At 44.9% G+C, this 24270-nt stretch overlaps 1 protein-coding gene and 1 long non-coding RNA gene across 2 annotated transcripts in view; one reads left to right on the top strand and one right to left on the bottom strand.

Annotated features, from left to right (window-relative positions):
• Positions 1–20712: 20712 nt before the first annotated feature.
• LOC129380553 (uncharacterized) overlaps positions 20713–24270 on the bottom strand; it is a 76644-nt gene continuing 73086 nt past the window's right edge. Inside the window, exon 2 of the long non-coding RNA XR_008608678.1 lies at positions 20713–23166. This is a non-coding gene — a long non-coding RNA (uncharacterized lncRNA). The remainder of the gene's footprint in view (positions 23167–24270) is intronic.
• Positions 23083–24270, top strand: part of LOC126543302 (protein-L-histidine N-pros-methyltransferase) — a 209970-nt gene continuing 208782 nt past the window's right edge. The window contains exon 1 of the mRNA XM_072286550.1: positions 23083–23181. Within this exon, the coding sequence (XP_072142651.1) occupies positions 23083–23181 (99 nt within the window). The remainder of the gene's footprint in view (positions 23182–24270) is intronic.

Here is a 24270-nt window from a genome sequence, read left to right on the forward strand (position 1 = left end):
GGAGACGTCCATGTCCAATTTGCAGGCTCAAGTTGGAATCAGTTAGCACAAGACAGGGGTAATTGGAGATCGTTGAGAGAGGCCTTGGTCCTGCAGCGGGCATAAAAATAAGCTTTTCAGCAATCAGGGGATGCCTCCCCAGTATTGATTATCCCACAATTCGGCAAGTGGTGCCGACACGGACAACTTTATACGACCGAGTTACCGTAAATCGTGACCCACTTTAAGTTAGCGTCATGGAGATGGCATAATCACACGAGCCCAACTGCTCCCTTGGGTATTCGTAGTCTTTTTTTTTTTTTTTTTCAAGCGCAGTAACGGGAGATAAATGCAGAAACTTGCTTAATATTTCGCAGGCGTGTCGTATACTTCGCGCTTCGTCAAGTAGTTAAGGATCGGAGCTAATAGCACTACCTTCAGTTTATGCGCAACCGCAGGTGTTTTGTGTTTCAGTTAATCGCGTTTGTCGCATCAAACCGTAACCGAAGAGAGAGCCCAAAACGAGCGCAGCCGCTGGTCAAGCGAAGCAGCCACGACACCGCGCGCCTCCAGGGCATTGCGCGCATTCAGCCGAGCGGCGCGCATGCAGAGGAGCGGTGCGCGCATATGTGCCGGGCGGCGCGTCCGCATGTCGTCTCTCCTCCGCTACGCCGGCTGGAGTCCACGGGGGAAACAAGTCATAGAGCCGGTGGAAAGCCAGGCGCGAACAGGAAAGGGCCGAGAAATCGATATGTATCGATTGAGCGACTCTGCAAAAATGTTGTAACGCGAGTTGAGGGAGAGGGAGGGAGAGAGAGAAAAAGAAAGAAAGAAATACAACAATGGTGCGTCTTGCTTTCCTTATTTTTTACACTGTGGTATTCGTTTCTTCGGCGCCATTGGCAGTGCGGCGCAGAGGTTCGGTATATGCGTCGTGCTTTTAGAGAATTTGAGCGCGCGCTGCCTTGCCTTGCATGGAAACAAACAAGCTTGAAAGGGACGGCAGTGGCGCCTCGACCAGGCGAAACGGGGGAACAGGGGAAGGCCAGAACAGGAGCTATTCTCTTTTTTTCTTCCTTCTACTCCTACGCTCCGGTTCCTGCAACACCCCCTCCCGCGCCAACATCGCGTCCCTGCCTGACGCCCTCCTTTTCTTTAAAATGCGCGGCGAAAGTACGGTGTCTAGCGGGTAAGTAACAAAGCAAGAATTGAAGCTTCCCAAACAGCTGGAAGGACGAAGAGCGAGCACTTGCGTCACGGAAAGAGCAAGAAGAGCGGGATACGCGAATTTGGGAGGATGCAGAGCGATCGCGCAAGTGGCGTGCTTTCTGACGGGATATGGATTATTCTAGCCTCGACGCGGCAGCAGGGCGACGTCTGCGAGCCTTCTGTGCACGAAACTTTAGGGCTGTTGCTGCCGCTTTTCTCGCTTCCTCTCTCTCTCTCTCTCTCTCTCTCTCTCTCTTCCTTACGCCTCTTGTGCCGCTGTTACCTAAACTGCCCTTCCTCTACAGAGGCAACTGTCCTGCTTCTTCTTTGTACGGTTTTGCGCAATAACGCTCACGTTACTCTTAAGATGTTTATTATGACTAGCTGGCTAGCTTTCCGGCGTTATTCCAATGATTTTTTTCAGCCGAGTTGAAAGATCATTTAGGCTACACACAGTGCTATACGTCAACGCGTCCAACGCTGGAGTAGTGTTGCTAATGCCAGCTCACTGGGAGTAATAATATCTAAGAACAGCCACTCCGCTGCAGTTGTAGTCACCTTGTACAAGTATTATGAAAATAAAATATGACGCTTATTACAGGTATTGAGCGTTCTTGAAAAAAAGAAAAGCAGCATCAGACGATAGTTAGGGTACAAGAGTCTACACGTCTTTTGACAGAGAATTAGCTAAAAAAAATACGAGCGCAATCTTCGTCTTTGTCAAAGAGAATGAGAAAAAGAATGAAGCAAAGTTTGTACTTCCCCAAAAGTTACGTTGAAAAACACACCTAACGAGCAGTAGGAGAAAGAGATAAAGTTCACGAGGGTTTCAATGTGGGCTTGTTGGAAATGCATCTTCAAGCCTCAGCTAATCTTTTAGTGCGAAAACGCGCAGAGAAGGTGTCCCGTTCAGGGTAATGGTATCGGAGAAAGGCACGTGGCAGAAATCCATTGCAGTCTATTTATTAGACAATCTTAACCTACTTGAGATTAAAGATTCGTTCATCACGAGAAATTCCAAGGAAGTTTTAACCTTTGTAGAGGCCAACTGTAACGCGGGAATAAAAGCCTTCTCAGCAGATGTGAAGGACCTGTATTATTCTTTGCCCGTAAAACGAATTGTTAAGTTGTGTTCAATCATGTATAGGTGAATTCGGGGCTGTAAAATTTAGTACGAAAGCGGGCACAACCGTTGAATATTTTTTAGAACTTTTAGACTTGTACATGAAGTCAACATTTATGCAAGGAAATGACATTCCGTACCTTCAAAAACAAGGGGTCTGCATAGGGTCCTGCTTAGCGCCTGTTTTAAGCAACCTATACTTAGCCAAGCTAGACAGAGACATGTGCTCACGCATCAATGATACAAAAGTTGTTAAAATATTTAGATTTGTTGATGATTTTTTAGTGTTTGTCAATGTTAAGCTAGAAAACTTTCACACAGAGTGTTCAGCTGTTAGTAATATTATACGCGAGTGCCTTTGTCCACTGGAAGTTACGTTCGAAGTGTCCATAGAACAAAAGATCAAGTTTCTTGATGTTAAATTTAGCTTCGGTGATGATCTAACTTGGTGGTGTTACAGTCCCAGGACAAATAAACCATTGTCATATCATTCAGCCCATTCTAAACTGGTAAAAAGAGGAACTGCGAAAATGTGTTTTACTAACGCACTTAGTAAATCATACCATCATTGCGCTGACGAAGCATTCACACAACAGGCCATGCGGCTACATGAAGAGGGTTATCCTAATCATGTTCTGGCATCAGTTGCAAAGGGAATACTAAGGCGAGTGCAGCAATCAAAGACTTCTGAGCAAGCGGAAGGAAATAGTAACCGAGAGAAAGAAAGGCTAACAGTAATACCTTATGTCCACCGGTTGTCGCACAACCTAAAGAAAATTGCCCACCGAGGTAACACTGATGTGGTTTTTTCTGCACCTAACAAACTAATCAGCCTGTGCAGGAAAACAAGACCAGAAAAGAAAAAAAAGTGCTCTTAGCTGCCAAGTTAAACACAAGAAGGAGTTTAGAGATTCTAAGACATCAATTATATATCGTATACCCTTATCATGTGGGAAGTATTACGTCGGACAGTCGGGCATGCATTAATGATAGACTGCGCGAACACAAAATTAAAGTGGACAAACTTGTATCAAATGGCTTTCTCTCCCTTCATTGTAAGCAACATAAGTGCTCCCTCCCCTCTCTTCGTATCAACAATCATTACTGGTCGGAATAAGTGGGAACTCACTAGACTTATAATAGAAGCCGAGCAGATTGATGCCCTATAGGAGATTCATGTATCAGCAAACCGTCATTGGCTCTCTCTGAAAAAGAGCTGAAATTTTTTCGCATGGCTTAACATGTCACTTACAAAGATGTTTCGCTCTGATTGTTTATCTGTTCACGTGGCTGTGACTCATGTTGGCTGAGTGTATAAGTACGACCTGGTTTTCGATAATAAACATTGCTGGAAGTTAGCGCTGTGTGTGTCCCTGTGTGTCATCTTTTTTCCCGTCTTTTAATCGCGCTACCATACACCCTTAAAAAAGAGAGAAAAGGTCCCGGGAAATTCACAAACCAGAGGCCATGTTCACAAAGGTTTTCGTTTGTAAGTGCTACAATTCGCTCTAATGAAGTTTATAGCCTAAGAACGTTTTTTTTTTTTTTTTTTTTTTTTTTTTTTTTAATACGGGCCCTGGTTCGTTTTCCACTTGGGCAGGGATTTCATGTTTCCTGCATAATATATAAAGGAAAGGAAGATGGAAGAACGGCGGCACCGAAGGGAAAAGGGGGTCTCTCTGGGAAAGTGCTCAAAACCTTTGGTAGGAAATTTTATGTTGATATTTCTGTTCGTGAATCGCGATGATTTTTAACAGACACCCCAACTGACATATAGACCGACTCCTTCCAATAAATATTGAAGGAAGCTTTACCGATTCTTGCCGGAATGGCGAGAATGTGGCCGGGGTCGAAACCCTCTGCTGTGCCGCTGTCGAGTAGCTGTGTATGCTCCCATACACAGTAACTCTATCGGATAATGCATCATAGTGCCTCCTCTCGATCGATTCCGCCACTAACCTTTGACTCCAACTGTCGCGTCATGCCCTTTAGCATTTCCTCTCGGTCTATACTCTCTACCTCGCAAATGTGCACCTATTCTCTCAACCTGTTTTCTTCAGCTCTGAGGAGCTGCGCTTGTGCTTTTCGTTCTTCGTTTTCTGTGTTTGGACTTCGCGTGTCCGGTTTCGCTTAATTTCTCTGTTATCTGTGCTTGTTTATGCTCGTTTACGTCTGTTGAAATACAGGAAGCATTGCAATGATTGCCTCGAGATGCACTGATCTTCTTAGCTCTCGTACCTTGCCGATGATCTGATGGAGCTGACAGTTCGAGCTTCAGTTTTCATGCGAAAAGCCTCACTTTCAAAACGGCCATAGTACTTCTTTTAGACATGAATTAAATAAATATTTTATTTTATCCTTTCTCCGCCTGTCATGCCGCGTATAACAACGCGATCATCGTTTCGTGTTGCATGGGCGGTCTTAAAATGGTGCGCGCCGAGTCCACGTATTACTAACTGTCACTAGAATAGAACAAGGTGAAGTATGCATCCCCTAGATTTACAGCCGACTACTTAACCAAAAGAAATGCGGGAATATGTTTTTCATTGGTGGTACAGTTATGACAGCTAGAAAATATTTTACGGGTAGAAGTTGTCCAAACTGAATGTTCGCGCAATTTAAAGCTAACGGAGTGCGCTACGCCAATGGACTCAACTCGTCTGTGCTTGCGTCTGTAGCCCTAAATAATATAATTGAAAACTACACTAGTAACAATGAGCAAGTGTATAGAGATATTGAAGAAATGTTTCGCAGGAAGATGGAGAGTTGAAGTATTCAACAGCAGCCGAACAAGGTTTCGACAAAGGGACTTTTCTTGTCTACTTGTCAAAATGTGCCCGATACATCCCTCGCTCAGTCACTACCATATAGACGCTAGTGTAACAACCACTTTCTTTATATTCCGATCATAGTTCCCCAGCGCCGCACCTTTGTCCCAATCCAAACACCTGTAGACCTTCACCACCGACTTGACGTTGGAGGCTGAGTTTGGTCCGCTGCACGGCGTCTGTCTACCCTCTGGCTCTGTAGCCAGCTATCACGATAAGTTCCTCTGTGATCTATAGAAGTAATCGTAAAGGTAAGCCAATAACTGATGATTTGGGCCGCCTTACTTTGACCCTTCACGCTACGGGGAATCGAAGGTGGCTCTGGTGGCTCAAGGCGTGCTAAAAAGAGCAACCTTTGCGGTCGCACTGGGCGGTGTACGTCCGATGAAGACAAATATTACATTGCCGACGAGCAGTCCGAGGCGTGTCGTCAAATGTGTAACAGAAGATAAGAGAGAAAAACAAAGGGGGGGGGGGGGGGGGCGTATGAAGTTGATTCGAAGACATAGACAATGCGATGCGGTATTATCGGGTATTCTCTTGGGTATTATCTGCCACGCAGATAATGCCCAAGATCCCGTAGTCTACCTGTATTTTTGCTGGGAACTCGCCGCTGTGGCTTAGCGGCTATATGATGTTGCCCTGCTAAGCACGAGGTCGCGGGACCAAATCCCGGCCGCGGCGGCCGCATTTCGATGGGAGCGAATGCAAATACGCCCGTGTGTCATTCATTGGGGACACGTTAAAGATCTATTGGTGGTTAAAATTAATCCGGAGTCCCTCACTACTGCGTGCCTCATAATCAAATCGTGGTTTTGGCACGTAAAACCCCAGAATTCAATTTTTGCTGGGACTCAAGCGGCTTGCCCACACAAGTGGAACACAAGCCTCTTGCGTCCCGTGATTGTAAGTTCTCTATTGTATTAGACAAAAAGAACGTTTACATTGGGTTGCGATGATGTTTACACAAACACGCACACATGTGCGCGAAGACACACGTACACGCACATACGCATGCCACACACATACACAAAACTTGCCACATTTCAGTCGCTTGGTGCCCATTTTGTTCCTTAAGTAAATCGGCTATCTGTTTCTGGGAACTATCCATCTGGGAATTATCCATCCATCTGCGAGAGGTCCCTCCTGGGAAAGTAGCCGTGACATCACAAGGAAGAAGCAGAAGAAGGCCAGCATAGGTGCGGCATGAAACAGCTAGCCGGAGTTCGGACCCGGGACTTATCCATATGTTGTACGCATTACATGGCATGCCCAAGTTCACTGATTGCTCTGAATACTAACTACAGTTTCAGATATCAGTGTTTCCTCTAAAATAGAACAATTTGTTAAAACTAACCCCTTCGCAAGAACGAAAGAACGCGAGGACGTGCTAGAAGACCCTAAATACAATGGGATTGAGCTAATCAAGATGCCAAGACATTGCACCTGTATGAGAAGCCTTCCCGTCAAGAACTCCGTGGGCCGGGACTATGAGCCAGCCGTCGGATCATGGGCTCTTCAAGACCAGATCGTCGCCGCCAGCGCCGTACCGCTAAGACGTAAGGGACTCGCATTACTGCTACCATATATGGTTCGCATCTGCTCCCCATGGCCCTCCATCAGCCCAGGCTCGTAGGTTTCAACAAAAAGTTTTACTATCTCTTTCTAATCCACGCAGCATCTTGCTGTATCAATGTCGGTCTTACGATTATCTTCGTCTGCCATCGCTCCTGGCACGATCCTCAACTTCATTTCAAGTTTATTTGCTCTCCTCCAAGTTTCGGAGGAATAGGTCATGTGGCAGCTCATCTGAGAATATTTAAGGCGGGAACGATTAAGAACAATCATGGTAACATCCAGCACACTACTCGTATATTTAGACAGAGTGTTGTGACCCAGTGGCGCGAGTTTTATAGGAAAGACCTGAAGGCCTAATTTATGCAGCAGCGTTACTTGAAACGTGGTGTAGCTTATTTCAGAAGGACGTTCCTTTGACTGTTCTGCATGTCTGGTGTATTTTCACTTGCGTTTAACCTTGAAGGACTTTAACGGACCATTATGAAACGGACACAGAAGACACATGCACTAGAGTTAAACGACTTCTTTTTTTTTCAGAAAGCGATCGACTTCTCTTGAAACGAGAGTAGTCAGCATATCCACAAACTTTCGATTGTACGAATTTTCCATTCAATTTTCTATAATTATTGATTAGTGAAAGTTCACCCACTAAATCATGTTATTACATGCTTCGCTGGCCGAGAAACCGATTACATGACAGTTGGGACAACAAACAATTCCAAAAACACAGTCCTTCCAACAACTACTAAATATAGAACATTAAACACTGAATATTGAACGTTATGCTATTATGTTATAGCCATGCGCCGCAGCACGGAATAATAAGCATACTAGCGATAGAACTCACACTTGCATCTCTAGAAAAAAAATTATACAAAAGAAAAGAGAGAAAGTAGAAATACAGGCTGTACAAAAAAAGAAGACAGGCCATGGAAAAAAGTTATCACAAGAAATTGGAACCTCAGCAACCTCAGTAATTGCAACCAATTGCAATCTCAGAAAAAAAAAATTTCTCATCATATATTCAGAAAGACACGTTATTTGAGCGTGAAATATTGTGCTAGATTGCATTTATGAAGTATTGCTGGCAAATTATGCCATAACGCTTAGAACTTGTATCTACAGCGAAATATTTCAACATCCCAAACATTGCTTTGAGTGGGTGCATGATTTAACAGCTCAGGCACTGAAGGCACAAAGGTCTTATTTCGTAAGGAATATATATATATATATATATATATATATATATATATATATATATATATATATACACACATATACATATATATAATACGAAAGCATTATATGGCCCATAACGCGAAAATCCGGCGGCGGCATGACCGAGCGATTGTACCAACATGGCCGACGGCGCAAAGAGCGAACACACGTCAAGAAATGCTCGGATGGATGCCAAATTTCCCATTGAGGTTCATGTAAAGAAAGTAAATCAGTGGCTTTCAAAAAAGTAAAAACAATTCGTGCATTTCGGTCTGCGCGGGAATCGAACCCGAGAGCCAGGTTGCGAGATGAGCACTCTTCCCCGACGCCACGGGAGCGCCACGCTTTCGGCGGACTAAAGGTGTGGCCTAGTGCGCGCGTCATTGGGCACGTGACGGCGCAGTCAATGCGGAGGAGGTGGCGCCACGTTCTGCGTGTGTAAAATGAGTGTATAAAACATTTCGCCAAAGGGACTATAATACTTTCGCATTCCCACACGAAAGCAGTCTTAAGTGTCTCTGCCGAATTTTTCATGGACCGGCAGCATTCGCTGATATTATCCCCTTCAGGTGTTGTGAGAGCAACAGTGCTCGCCTAGATAGTGCACCAAAAGCGAAAGCACCGATGAAAATTATCATACTTCGAACGTGTCGAATACATCTTGAGGCAGTTGGGATTGGACATGGGCTGCAAGTAAGAGTAATACATATATATAAGATATTTTATTAAAACGAGTTGGAAGGTATACGGCGGAGCGTTTGCTCACGGTGTTGGTATGTCGTCATGCAACGGAATCACTTCTTTCGTTTCCTTTTCTAGTTTCTAGTTCCTTTTCTTAATCAGTAGTATTTTTCATGTCGCCGGATTTCCAAGTATGCTAAGCATGAAGCAGTTGATGCTCTCGTATCTGACGTTCCTCTGGGGAGTTCTGGCATAAAGACTGCATTCTTTAAGCTTGACAAAACACATTAACCATCGAAAGTTCCTATTAGTATGTTATGAAGCTGTACATTTTCCATTGTTCCGAATATGTAAGAAATGGGGTAAAAGTAAATTTCTAATTGACAGTATTAATTAGCGCCTGAAGTGGATAATTTGGGTCCTCACGATGCGCTAGTGCCTCTTCTTGCGAACCACCTTAGCGTACAAAATACTTTTTAGTATACGGGTCCTGGTGCAGCAACCTAAAAAAGTGTTTAAAGGCATCAGATGAAAAATAGGAGAGTGCAAAATACAAGAAGCATACATGTTCTCCCATTTTTACCCGGCGGTAGCATGTTTTAACTATTCCTATCATTCAAAGTGCTTCTGTACAAAGAAAATATAATTAAGCTATTTGTTCAGGGTAGAAGCAGCGAAAAGAGGAGAAAGAAGAGAGAGACAGCGAAAGAAAATTTTGGATTGGCAAGCAATCCAAAATTACCTAATTGAAACCACTCGATTACCATGTTAGACTGGTCGTCCTCCCTCCACCATAGCTTTCTTTTATTTATTTATTTATTTATTTATTTATTTATTTATTTATTTATTTAGTTAGTTAGTTAGTTACGTATTATTAGATTTTTTATGCACGGTTCTCTTCTGACTGCCTTCTTTTTTACAAAAATTTTACTTTTTAAGCGCCAACGTCCAAATTGTTTATTCCCCTGTCTTTCCTATATTTTTATAGACCTAATTTAACCGCCCAATTCATGGATAATCGCCACTATGGTTATGCGGCACAGCCACTCAGGAGAACAACAACAACAACAAATCGGCGTCATGCCTCGACAAACGTCCTCCAGGGAGCATTCTATCACAAGACTTCTTGAAATATGTTTAGTAGTGCAAGTAATGTGTGATGCGATGCCTTGACCTTCATGCCCGCAGGCTCTCATCCTTTGCTCGACCAGCGCCCGCCAGCGACCTTCCTCTTTTGCATTCCCCCATATAAGAGTTATATAAGAGTATATAAGGGTTCGCCTCCTTGTACACGAATTTTCTGGTATTCGCACAGATTGTCTGCCATATGTGCAGAGCAATTTAAAGTCGTTGGTCGTTGCTTTACAACTTGTGGTTCTCTTTTTCCTGTGTGATTGCGATAGAACAGTTCGTGGATTTGTGAATAACTACACGGTTAAATGATAACGACGTGCCCGACTGACAACAAGCACTAGATAACAACCGATTTTTTTCAGAAGAAAAGAAGCGCGTTTTATCAGAACAGGATGGTTGCAAATATATGAAGATGCAAGATGCCCTAGTATGCATGTTCATAGGCACGCAACCTTTTATCTCAGAATAAACTTGAAAAGGCCAGGAGAAACTTGTAACAGCCTAAATATTTGGCGCCTCAGCCAATAACCGTGTTTGTCATTATCACCAGCATCATTACTAGGGCCCTGAGGTAAATTTGGCCCCGGGGCCTAAAATGTCTTAATCCGACACTCTTGGAGACCTCTCGAACATGAGCTCCCTAGGCGTAGCCTTAATGCCATCTGGACGGTTGTAAGCCTGCGTGAGCACCTACTCAAAAGCGCTAATGGCATTAGCACGGCGCACTCTTGATACTCACGCGCACCGTGCACAGAGGGATGTTTTGTCGCCGCGATAGAAAGGCACGGTGGCCAAACCAACACACACTGAAGCAAAAGAGAACATGCAGAAAATTTACCGCATATTTATTGAACAGTGCGATTAAATATTGATAGGGATCTATTCTGCGGCAAAGTGGAATAAGAGATGAGGCCACAGTGGCTGAACCAAGCTAGCCTGCAAACATCGCATTAACTGTCCTCTTCAATTTAACCTTGATTAGCAATTAAATATGCAGCTCAATAAAGAAACAATAATTTCTCTTATATTTTTATTGGCTTCATATGGCTGTCAGTAAATATCGAGCTCCTAAGTACCCCTTCTCAGTGTTAGAGAGGTAATTTTGTTCCGCAACTAAAATCGATAGTGCGACTGTGGGCATTTGTCTCCGCTAACGCCAGATATTTTACCCTTAGAAACACTTTACGTGACGTGTCTTTCTTCAAAACAAATTTTCAACTTCAATATATCGTAAAAACAGTGATTCTCGCAATGGAATTGTCGGTTTCTTTCTGTTCATTTTTTTTTTCTAACGGCAGGACACTACTCGCGCTTACTATAAGAAAAAAGGAAGGAAAAGCTGGCATAACGATTCACTTAAGCGTAAGCCGAAAAACCCAAACAGCGAAGTGAACATTTCTTGGTTTTCCTTGTTTTAATTCTTATTATATTTGGTCAGCTCATGACTTGTGGAGTGCTTGCCTCTCTGTGAAACAAACACTTGCAGGAAAGTCAGCATCATAATCGTTGCGAATAAAATGTAATAAGAGCTTGTATTGCCACCAGAAACATATTAACCGATCCAGTTTTCTTTAAGCAGCTAGCGCCAGGCAGTGCCGGTAGCCTGCGCTTCCTGAGCCGCTTCAGCAGGCCTCAGCGGCAGGAGAGCAGTAGCAGACGACGCGATGCAATTTTCTCGTTAGAGCGTTTCTAGCGATCGCCACGACGGCGCTGCGGTGCCTGAGACAGCGAGCGAGCGCCAACGGGAAGTGAAACAGGCGCGATCCAAGGTAGTTCGATGCTTTCTTTCGCCTTTCTTAACGTTCTCTCGTGACATTTCTAACTTATAGGAGCGCCTGCTACTCCATTTTAAAATTGTGAGTTTGTCTGAGCCTTGATTTTTTCCGCTTGCGGCCGTACTCGCCCGGCAAGCGGCTTGTTTACATTCGTGGTAACGCCGGAAAGAAACGAGTCGCTGCAGCAAAGCTTGGTATTGCGTCTTTGCAGTGCTCTGTAGTTAATAACGTCTCTCTGCGTTGACATTGACATCTAGTTCAAGTCTACCGTTGCAAAGAATTAAAGACTTAAAGCACGTAAATGCCGCACCAACGGGCTTTGCGCAATTGCCGCAATTCGTGTTGCTGTTCTGATGTCGGTCGCAATGCGCCCGACCCGCCTAGCAAGAGCATGCGCTCTCTGAGTAACAAAACCGAAACTGCGCTTTCGAGGCGCTCAAATTTTGGTGGTTTATCCGAGTTAAAGAGCCTTGACACCTGCCCTGTGCGTGCGCTGTATGTGCGCCGAGATCCTTTGTTCAAATAAGTTGCTTTAATTCCTTTATGAATTTGTTAAGGTGGTTATTAGCGGAACTGATTACCTCAAAGCCACGCTTCATCAGTTACATACTCTATTTAATAATAAAATTGAAAGTCCAGACATTCTGTTACAGCTATCCGTGGCAGAGGTGGGACGCCGTGTCGTGGTATTGTTCCCTCCAACACGCTGAACCTCTTGATCGATAGCATCGGTGAGCGGTGCGCCTGGGTAATTGGTCTCGTTCGTTTATCATACACGCCGGCGGTGCTTTGGTGCGGTATTCAGGCCGGCGAGCGATGGGACGTCTTCACTGGGCTTATGATAACGACAAAGGCGCGCCAGGGCTTGATTTGCGTAGCTGACGTGACGCGTCAATGCTGGGCGACCGCATCCTCGCCTACGAAGGGTGGCGGGCGGTAATGGATGGCGCCTCAGCCCGGCCAATTAGGGCTGGTCAAGCGGGACTTCGGCAATGAATATTTGATAGCGCGTCTGCCGCCTATCCGCCGGGCAATTACCCTGGGAGTGGAGGGGCGCCCGTGTGCCTCCTGTAATGGGCATTCCGCGGCCTGCCAAGACGGCCGGCGTCTTTCCTCGATGTGCTTAGGCCGGCCCCAAGACAAAGGCGATTCTGCGTGCGGTGGCGGACCCTCCGGTGGAGCCACCAAAGTAGATTGCAGTCGCCTGTCGTTAACATAAAGAGCGCCCATTGAAAGTACGCCGAAGCAAAGGCCGCGTGGCATGTGGGCTTTCTTGGCGCGGCGGTCTCGGGACCCCGGTGCCACCGGCCTAACGCCCTCCCCTCTGAGGGTTTGAATGCTCGTGACCGCACTAACGTGGTGTGCCGTTTCGCCTTGGCTGCTGCGGCCACCTGAAGACACGAAGAATGCTGTATTGATAGGCTTCTATAGAAGGTGCGTCGTTATCTGGTTAACGTTTGAAATAAGAGCGAGGTCAGCTTCGTGATAACGAACGATGCGCACTGTTCCGTATATCTCAATTCCGCTGGTGGTTCCGGTTGCATTGCCGGCGGATCAAAAGTATAATTCATGTGCTTCATTTCGCGTATATATATATATATATATGTGTGTGTGTGTGTGTGTGTGTGTGTGTGTGTGTGTGTGTGTGTGTGTGTGTGTTTACGGCCGCGGCATCTTGAAAATTGTTTGGTACACGAGCGTGTTTGCATTTCGCCCCCATTGGTATGCGACCGCCTAATTCCGAAATCGAACACACAACCTCGTGCTCAGCAGCGCAGTGCCATAAGCACTCGGCTACCGTGGCGGGTAGGATAGACCATAGAGTTTCATATAATTACTAGTGGGTTCTGTGGCGCTAGTGTTTATGGGAGCTGGAAGCAGGGCAGTTCAGCCAGCATGGGAATCGTGGGTGGCGCATGGATTTGCCTAAACTTCGTCCTTCTGGCTTTAAATGGCTTCGTTACTTTGCAAAGTGATGATTTTTAAGAAAATACTGCGTTATAAATAATTAAAATACATTATTAATATTGTTTGACGCAGCATTCGAAGACAGGTCTAGCACAGATGCCTGGTATTGGAACTATTACGCTACGGACGCATGGAGAAGTGGAACCACTGAAATTAGCAGTAATTATGCGTGCTTGCGGAGTCTTATTACCCTCTGAATTAAAAAAGTATAAATCACTTTGAAACTTAGGGAAATTTAGGCCCAAATAAAGCCTAATGAACGAAGCCACAAGAACGTGTGAAGCCCCAAGCACGAAGATCAGACAAATCTATGTACTACCCATAATTTCCAGAGTGGCTGAATGATCACAGCGCCTGAGTTTCCTCTGGTAATGGTAGGAAACTCTGTGGCATAGCTGGCATGTTTTTATTTTCGCAGGGGTGGCTGGGAGCCAAACCAGCTTCTATCTATCTATCTATCTATCTATCTATCTATCTATCTATCTATCTATCTATCTATCTATCTATCTATCTATCTATCTATCTATCTATCTATCTATCTATCTATCTATCTATCTATCTATCTATCTATCTATCTATCTATCTATCTATCTATCTATCTATCTATCTATCTATCTATCTATCTATCTATCTATCTATCTATCTATCTATCTATCTATCTATCTATCTATCTATCTATCTATCTATCTATCTATCTATCTATCTATCTATCTATCTATCTATCTATCTATCTATCTATCTATCTATCTATCTATCTATCTATCTATCTATCTATCTATCTATCTATCTATCTATCTATCTATCTCTGTCTGTCTGTCTGTCTGTCTGTCTGTCTGTCTGTCTGTCTGTCTGTCTGTCTGTCTGTCTGTCTGTCTGTCTGTCTGTCTGTCTGTCTCTCTCTCTCTCTCTCTCTCTCTCTCTCTCTCTCTCCGTCTCTCTCTCATTTTCCGTATTTTGTCTCAAATCCCACCATACCGCGAATATATGAAACTCTAAGGTTGTATAAAAAATTGGTTAACATGAGAAACGTGGATACTTTTAGACTATTAAGTCTCGCTGTTTCTTAACATGCCTTATTGAAAAAAATCAATACATTAGTATTTGAAACTTATGAGTGACTTTGCCCTTATCACTAAAGATTCAGTGGAGGATGCTATTCCTGTAAACTTGGAAATTAACAGGGTTAGTACTTTGTATGAAATCCGCTTACTTCTATTACAGCTGGACAGCAACGATGCGTGGATACCAGCAAATTATCGACTCCAGTTGACGATTCCTGTCGATGTCTTTTGTTGTCGACAGTCTGATTGTTCAACTTCGCCGTGCGAACCTACAGACTAACAGTTATGGACATTTCCAACTATTTAGCCTTCAGAATGGGCCCCTCTGTGTCTGCCAGGAGTACAAGGCGTCAGCTACGATTTGTTGATCTTAATGCACGCAGACCAACAAAGAAACCTTTTGTCCGCAAGAAGAACCAGATTTCTCAGAGTAAAGTGGGCAAAACAGTATGGCAGCTGTACTCCTAAACACTGGGAAAAAATTGTCTGGTTAGATGAATCCAAGTTTCCTCTCTTCGGAAGCGATGGGATTCGTTACGTGTGACGTCCTATGGGAGCCATATTCGACCTTCCCTACATCGCTCCAGCTGCGAAGCATGAAGGAGGAAGTATTATAGTGAGGGGCTACTTCTCAGATTGTGGGCTTGGCACACTTCATGGAATTGAAGGCGTACTGACTAACGAAGTGTACGAAAATGTCTTCGAAAAGGCAGTGCCTCGGAGGGCAAGACGAAATTTTGGTTCTCAGTTTATTCCAGCAAGACAAAGGCCCAAACAATGAAACGTTCCTTTCCTTCGAGCGCTTCCTGACCTTACGTAAGGCCTCCTTACAGCGAAGAACCGATGGAGGAAGCAAGCGTACTCTGGAAAGCTCCCTTCGCCCGTCCTCACGTAAGGAGTGGTTGTCGCATGTCTGGGTTCGAGATGATCTCTTAAATGCTTTACGCAAACACCATTATTCAATTAAAAAATGTTGTATCGTTACACAATTTTTAAATTGAAGAGCTAATATAGAGATGCGTGGGTGTTTTTTTCTAGTTTTGTTCACTAAACGTAAAAAAAAAGTACCATATTACGTGCAAAACTTGATGTGCTCCAGCAACGCTGGCACGCCGGCGTCGTACAACGCCTAGCAACGCCTAGCAACGCTTTCATGCCGTACGCGTGACTGAAACGAACATGCCTGGCAAGACGTACCGTGCTCGCGCTTCTCCGCAGGTGGACGACAGCGCACATGCGCAAGGAAACGTCACGTGGCTATGCGTTGAGGTGAAGCGCTCGTTCAGGGCCAGGAGCGGCGTAAGGACGCATGAAGGTAGCTTCGGAGCTACCTTACGCTGAGGAAGCACCAAGGAAGCCTTCACCGAGGACCCCTCAGTAAGGAAGCTTTCAGAGTAACATGAGGTGGCCTCACCGCAATGAAGGCTTCCTTACTGAGGTAAGGAATATTTTATTGTTTGGCCCAAAGATGCAAAGTGCACATCTGCCGTTGTGAACGGTCGGCTCAAGAAGAAGAAAGTGACCATGATGGAGTGGCCGGGCCAGTCTTCGGATCTGAATCCTATCGAATGCCTTTGAGACGAACTGGAACTCCACGTGAAGCAGAAAACCGCGAGCGACGCCGACCAAGAATTTATTCAGCTGCTGCAATAATGGTCGATGATGCCGCTAATGGCGATTGACAGTTTGCCGGAAACCATGGCTTGGCGCTGGCAAGCTGTAATCGAAGACAACGCCTTCCCTAGAAAGTACTAACCATGTGTTTTTACAAATTTAAAGACTTGCTGTCCTTCGCTGATTTATTTTGCTATAAGGGCGGAATCAGACGTAAGTTTCAAATACTAATGCACTGAGGGTCGCAATTTTGTAGCGATGCCTTCCGCTCGATTCTATACCACGCTTATCATCCACCGTTCACGGCTCTCTGATCCCATTGATAATGTGGGCGTAACGTCGCTCCGACCACTCTTGAAGCGCGAAAAACGTGAAAAGGAAAAGCACAACAAAACGCATTGATACAATATCGCGGCCCAGATTTTTTCAATAAAGCCTGTTAAAAAGTAGTGTGGCTTAACAGTTGTAAAAATAATTGCCTTTCTTATTTAAGCACGTTGTCTTATAGTAACCTTAAGGTTTGCTGCCATATATCAAGTTTGATCACGATTTAAGACTAAGAATGAATATATATATATATATATATGTGTGTGTGTGTGTGCGTGCGTGCGTGCGTGCGTGCGTGCGTGCGTGCGTGCGTGCGTGCGTGCGTGCGTGCGTGCGTGCGTGCGTGCGTGCGTGTGCGTGTGCGTGTGCGTGTGTGTGTGTGTGTGTGTGTGTGTGTGTGTGTGTGTGTGTGTGTGTGTGTGTGTGTGTGTGTGTGTGTGTGTGTGTGTGTGTGTGTGTGTGTGTGTGTGTGTGTGTGTGTGTGTGTGTGTGTGTGTGTGTGTGTGTGTGTGTGTGTGTGTGTGTGTGTGTGTGTGTGTGTGTGTGTGTGTGTGTGTGTGTGTGTGTGTGTGTGTGTGTGTGTGTGTGTGTGTGTGTGTGTGTGTGTGTGTGTGTGTGTGTGTGTGTGTGTGTGTGTGTGTGTGTGTGTGTGTGTGTGTGTGTGTGTGTGTGTGTGTGTGTGTGTGTGTGTGTGTGTGTGTGTGTGTGTGTGTGTGTGTGTGTGTGTGTGTGTGTGTGTGTGTGTGTGTGTGTGTGTGTGTGTGTGTGTGTGTGTGTGTGTGTGTGTGTGTGTGTGTGTGTGTGTGTGTGTGTGTGTGTGTGTGTGTGTGTGTGTGTGTGTGTGTGTGTGTGTGTGTGTGTGTGTGTGTGTGTGTGTGTGTGTGTGTGTGTGTGTGTGTGTGTGTGTGTGTGTGTGTGTGTGTGTGTGTGTGTGTGTGTGTGTGTGTGTGTGTGTGTTGATGTATCGGCCGGTAAAACGTCGGGAAATAAAGATATTTTGGTACCTGCGTTCTTTTGTCTAAGTAAGCATCTAGAAAAACTGGAGGATAGTTACTTAGACACACACACGTGCGCGCGAGTGCGCGCACGCGTGTGTGTGTGTTTTGTAGTATTGTGAGCCTTTGATGGATTACTTAGTCCCGTTTAATCGGTTGTGTCAATTTCTATACAGAGCATATATATTCATAAAACACTACGTGCACATTACACTACATAAGTGTCTAAATTGGGCTGCAGAGCAGGTCGCGCTTACAAAGCAACTGCCTTTTTGCTCGTCACTGCCAGCACTTTAGAAATGTTGTGTCTGCATCGGTGGTTAACACTTATAGGGGCAGTCGCAAAGTGCAGTCACGATTATTGTTAAGTAAAACACCAATCCAATGCGCCGCACACTTTCAAGGCGTATCTTTCGATAGTCGTGTGAGGCACGATACTGCTAGAGAATGGGTGTGCTTTGTGTTCTAGATAGCTTCAATTTTGCATTAGAACATGCCCCCTGAATTATTATCCACAAGCTTAATTAGTGAATGTCAGTTGATTATGTGTTTGATGAGTGGAATTGTTCGCGCAGGTAATGTCTAGATAGTGTAGCAGAAGCTTGATGTGGACGAGTTGGTTTTGCATACTTGAAGAAAAGAGCGCTACGAAGACGCGGACTAAAAGGAACATGTACGACGGACAAGGCGCTGTCGTACATGTTCCTCTTTTAGTCCGCGTCTTCGTAGCGCTCTTTTCTTCAAGTACTAGATAATGTAGCATGCAGAAAACAAGCAGCACTCAGGTAACCTCAAGTCAGCTTTTCTAACCACTGCACCACGGCAGATTGGTTTACACTCAGGTAACCGGCACAGACATCTGTGTGTAAGTGGCGAGTTTCCATCACTGATAAATGTTGTAAATAATTAAACAGCTAGGTCATAAGCCGTGAACGTTTAGCGTACTCGCAAAAAGATGCAACATTGAGAAACGTATCATTCACGTCCATTTAACGCGTCTTTGAAAACGACTCCGCTAGAGAGATCACCGAAGTCTGCAGGTCTTTCCTGGCGTCAAAAAGAGAGAACAGAATCACCCTTTAACATTTCCCATATTCCCTGCATACGTAACTTAGTTATAAGCAGCGCACTTAAAAATATTGACAAAAAATATTCAGTGCTTGTAAATTTCAGTGCTTCGTGCGTGTCCTTATTTTTTCTGTGTCCGTGTTTTTCAGGAGCCCTGCTCGTAACTGAGTTATGAATTACCAGTTAGCCCATCAGTACTTCTTAAGATCCAAGTGTAGACTCCGGGAGTTATCTAGTTCTCCGAGGACACCGTTAGAACACGCCTATAACTATATATTTTGGGCTCCTCTAGTTGCACTAGCAGTCTGTAAAAACTTGCAGAACAATGTTTGAAGCAATGTGAATATTAAGCAACCGAATTTATTCTCTAGGTATATGCTATCAATACCAACAGAAATGAAGGTTAGTTTGCTAAATCTCTCTTTAACGGACATTTCTCCCTATTATCAGCATGCGTGTGTCGTCCGCCGCTTGCAAATGTGCAGTCGGCGGCCGTTGGTAATGTAGAACGCTACGCCATGCTAAAATACTCTAAATGACCAGAGGCCCACTGGGGATGTAAATGTTGCAAAGCATCATGCTTCCAACGACTTCGGAAGGAACCTGAGGGAAGAAGTAGAAAAAAAAATTACCGACGATTACGTTACTTCCTAATGCGAAATTTGAGCGCAGCAAATAAGCTGTTTCACCTTTTCGATAGATTGAGGCAAAGAAATCGAGCAACACATGTATGCGCTATCACAGAATTTTTTTTTTTTTTTTCACACGCATTCCTTTAACAAAGACTCCACTAACAGTTCTTGACAGTCATGAAGGAAGCTTTGTGGTCGGAGAAATAGACTGATATATGTTCGACTTGGTACACCAATGCTTGATTCTCAAAGACGAGATCTATACAAGTGCCTCGCGAGGTTGTCACAGCCGTGGGACGCGTTACGAGCAAGAGGAACGGGATGTTCTCCCGCATAAGTGTTAGGAAATTGCTGTTTGTCTTTATGTCAACATTAAAGTCCCCCACTACTAACATCGGTGTGGATCGATGGACGGTTAATGCGAGTTGCAGGAAGTGCACGACGTCTTTCGTGCTTGCGGTAGGGGCGAAGTAGGCAGCTACTACCAGCAAGATAATTTCGCAGTGGCGAACGGCAGCGGCAATTTCGGCTCGGGCGGTGCACATATACAGATCCGCCGCCACCGATCTGGCTCTCTGATTGCCACCGCACAGGGCGAACGGCAGCGGCAATTTCGGCTCGGGCGGTGCACATATACACATCCGCCGCCACCGATCTGGCTCTCTGATTGCCACCGCACAGGGGTTGCATTGGAGGAGGAGCGAAGAAAGGAATTAAGTTCGAGCCGGCGCTTTGACAACCGGAGACTCGCAGGAAGAGGGGGGAGGGGGGCGGCGTGTACACCCAGCGGCAAACGATGGGGGCAGAAGCGCGCGCAGCAAGCGGACAACACGATAAAGGGAGGAGGGAAGAGATAGCAGCGACTGACTGATGCCGCTGACGCCGATAGTGAGTCAACCCCAGCTGCGGAGTTGGTTTCAGGGACAACGCCGCCGATGCCGACACAAACAATATGATACCCTCGCTTCCGCAGCGCTAAGAACCAGGTCTAGCCGTGGGAAGGTGGGCACGTATTCGTCGACGTGCCGGGGCCTACGTGAAATAACCGGCGCGTCGGCAACTGAAGAGCACCCTATCCGCCACACAAGAACAGGGGGGGGGGGGGACCCTTTCCTCCTCTTTCTGCATGGCGGCGACGGTGTTCTATGCAGTCACGTTATCTTGACTCTCTAGCGGCGTCAGCGGCATCCAGCGGTATCAGTCGGTCGCTGCTAGCGCTGGGGGGATGAAAGGGGGGCGGAGCTGGTTACGAGGCCGACGACAGCGCCGACGACGACGCGAAACCCAGGAACGGACGCCAAAGAGCTGCGCTCTAAAAAGGTCGTGCATGTAAGACGGTCGCTGTAGGACGCTAGTGGAGGAGGCTATAGGCGTTCGCTGTAACATAGGTTTGCACATGTTTCGTTTTATGTGGCACACGCTGTCACTGCATCCGGGCATCTTCTGATGGTCTCATAGACGTTATTTTCATTCAGCGCGCAAGAAAACTTAAGGTGGGAGGCCACACACACACACAAAAACGTTTTCTTTTTTTTATCAGAAGCCGGGATTGAAATAATTTCTTTTCTGAATAAGCATGTGTTATTTAACTTAACCAACTATTGAAGCGCAAAAAATGGTTCATTTTATTATTGGCAGGTAATTTTTGTTATAAAATGTGTTAAAAAGTGTTAGTCGCGCCAGCAATCATAAGTAACTAATGAATTGCTGAATTGAGTAAAGCTTTGGCATTTATGTAGGACCTATGCAATGAACTAGGATAAGTGTATTATAATAAATATTAAGGAAGTAATGTTTGAAAAAGTAAGCAAAGAGAAAAGATTTGCTCATTTGGACCAAATTTATTTGCAATAGGAGCTGTCAATTCCAAAATATTACATCAATTACTTTTGTTCTAGTTCGTTGCACACATCTCTATGTGAGGAATGAATGTGCAAAACTTCATTTCAGAATATTCATTCAGAAAAAGAAGGTTATCAAAGTTTGCGTAACATGAGCTGGAGCAAATATTTGTTTCAAACGTAAATACATGTTTCAAGCCATGTGAAAGATGTCAGAAACAACACATAGAGGTCATAGATGCCATGTGGCCGTTTTTATAGATTTTAAAAGAATAGCGAAGGCTCAACTAAGTACAAAAATAATCGTTAATGTTACCGACAAAGTGAAAAAAATATTTTGAATAATATTTATTTAACAGAAACATCACTGATTTTCGGAACCAATGCAATGTGATTTCAGTTTCGCAATACGAGGGTATGGGTTGGAAAACTCGCTGTAACTCCCACTCTGATGGCGATAGGAAGATAATGTCTTCTGCAACATGTTTCTTAATGTTTGGGTATACATAATATGTAAAAAACAAAAAAAAGCAAAATCAGTTTTGTGCAGGAAAGCGCTGTCTACCAATTTGGCGTCGATTTCTCTTTGAAGGTCATTCATACAAGTGATAACAGGGCATGAATGTCAAAAAGCGTACCAAGACATATTTATATCAACACGTGCATTGACAGCGACACAACACGCGCGAGGTATAAAAACTAACCATCGCAAATAATAGGCACATAGGCAGCTAAAAACGATAGCTCGGGTCTTGTTCAAATATTTATTCTTTTGTCAGCGCGATCAAATGCTGGTTGACACTTATTCGCTCATAATTTGCAATCCAGCGGGCTTCTGCAAGTTCTCGAACACGTTGATTACTGTGTTTGGTAGCGTTCGGTTCGTGTTCGGCTTGTGTACTGCCTAATCATTTAACTTTATTTTTGATTCACTGATCTAAGGTCACATTATCTGCTAATCCTCCTTTCGTGCATAAAAGCCAGCGTTCATCAACAACAAAGCTAAAGTAGTGAGTTTATGCGCAGTTTGTTTCTCTGCTATAAGTGCCTACCATTGTTCCACATTCCTCGCTGAAATGCAAAAAGACTGCCGCTGATTTCAGTTATTTTGTTACGTTACCCTGAACGACGGCGCACTAACAGGGCAGCCAGGTTATGGTACTTCATTCACGGTTTTCAGAGAACGAAACGATTTTTATTGCAGTAGCATTTCTAATAAAAGCCTGTTTCTTTTTTTTTTTTTTTTGCCTTTTACTAAAGGGGAAACATTGTCGTCGTGGTCCAATCTTTGTTCGCACTGAACGAGTTTTCGTTGTAAGTGAGGTCTTCATGTGTGTAATCGAATGTATAGTGAGCTTCTAAGCTGGAGGCAGTCCCATGCTATGTGTTTATTCGCATAGCTGCTGTGCCTGAGCGTTGAGTTGCCTTATTGAGCCTTAAGGTATTGGTTCGCGACTGCTGTGCTGAAAGTGAACTTCTTTTAATTTAACAAAAACTGTTTATTGGCACACAAGCATCTCGGTACATCTTTTTTGACTGCGTGACTGATGTGACGGGAACATGTTAGCCCGGGCCGAGTTGTACTTCGGTGCATGAAACACTTGTGACATCAAAAGAAGCAAAGCGCGTCGTCATTAGAAAGTTTCGCGTGTTCTCTGCTCTCGAAGTGCGTGCTTACAAGGAAATAGACTATATAATTTCCGATTAAAGTGATCTTTCTGCAGCGCCTGAGAGAGAAGGAAGGAAAAAATATTAGAATGATTTTCTCCATAGTCTGCGCATTCCTAGACATGTGAAGTTCACGACCTCGTGAAGCACGACGTTCAGACTTCATGAATATTCTTACCGTGCACACCTGATAGGTTATCACAAAAAAGACAGACACTTTTTGTTACTTCACTGAAGTAAGCTTTCTCTCCCGCCGTTTATAGACACATGTCATAGTCGATGTAAACACAACACCGTGCTTCCTGTTCTTCATTGTCCTCACTGTGCGCGTTCTTGAAATGCTCCTGTCCTTCTTTTCCCCTTGTGTGGCACCAGGTCCAAGGATGGCGCACTTGCGGCCGATGCTGCACTCGCCCCTGGCTCGCACCCTCTACGAACGCCTTCTCCGCGACCGAGACCTGGAGCGCCTGGACAAGACACAAGTCTGTTTCACGTTATGCATGCCCAGCTTGAAGGGAAACTGAATGCAAACGTTAGATCAGGCTAGACTGGTAGACTGGCCCTTACGGGACCCTCTCAGCATTTCTTCTCGGCTAAGAGGTGACTTACATGCATGCCGAGAAAATGGGGATTGGAGGCCGAAATTTGTCCGGCATATTTGACTCGCTCGCAAACGCGGATGTAGCGTCACTCTCTTGACGCGTCTGCCTCCACCCTTCGACCAAGTCGGAGGGTAGCGCAACTGGAAATGCGAAAGGCGTTTGGGAAACGGAGGTGGGGGGCTTTTGCGGGTCTATGATGCCAGCGAGGCAAACTCTTCCGCTGCGGCATGCGCACGCTTTTTCGTAAGTTCGCAGGTCATTGTTCGCTTTGCATGAGCTATTACAGGTTGGTAAGGCAGTGCACTTATTGTATTCTCAACGCACGAATGCTCTGAACAGTGGTCAGATGCATCGTGCTCGCCTTCCACCCCTTGAGGCACTACGAGTGGCGCAGGAGCCTTACCGCACGACTCACCGGAAACTCTTCCAACGCCCGCATGTATATAGGCGTGTGTACGTATACTTCTGTCGAAAATACCCACCGTCCATGGTGGCTCGGAAGCTATGGCTTTCTGCTGCTGAGCACAATGTCTTGGATTAGTTTACTGACCACGGCGGATCCATTCTGTCCGGGATGAAATGGCAAAAACGCCCATGCACTTAAATTTATGCGCTCATTGAAGAGCCGCAGGTGGCCAAAACTAACTTGAGTCTATGGAGAGTCTATGAGCTAGAGTCTACGGGAGACGTGCCCTAAAGTACGTTATTAGGAGCTATGGACTTAATCATTTATTTGAGGGCATTACACTTTGCCTGCGCTTATGATTTAATGAAGAGGTGGTAGCTTTACCACTACATTTTTGTTAATTAAACATCTGAGCCATTACTCGCAAAGCTATTTGTATGTAAGAACGAACTTTGTTAACTCTGGGTTATCACCGCAAGAGCGGTTTTAGGAACTTGCCTCAGCCAACGGTTATAGGTAGAGTTCTGTGTTTTCTGCCAAGAAAAAGAAGAAAGGCTTAGAAA

Source organism: Dermacentor andersoni, chromosome 1 (assembly GCF_023375885.2).
Source record: "Dermacentor andersoni chromosome 1, qqDerAnde1_hic_scaffold, whole genome shotgun sequence".
In the NCBI taxonomy this organism is placed as follows: domain Eukaryota; kingdom Metazoa; phylum Arthropoda; class Arachnida; order Ixodida; family Ixodidae; genus Dermacentor; species Dermacentor andersoni.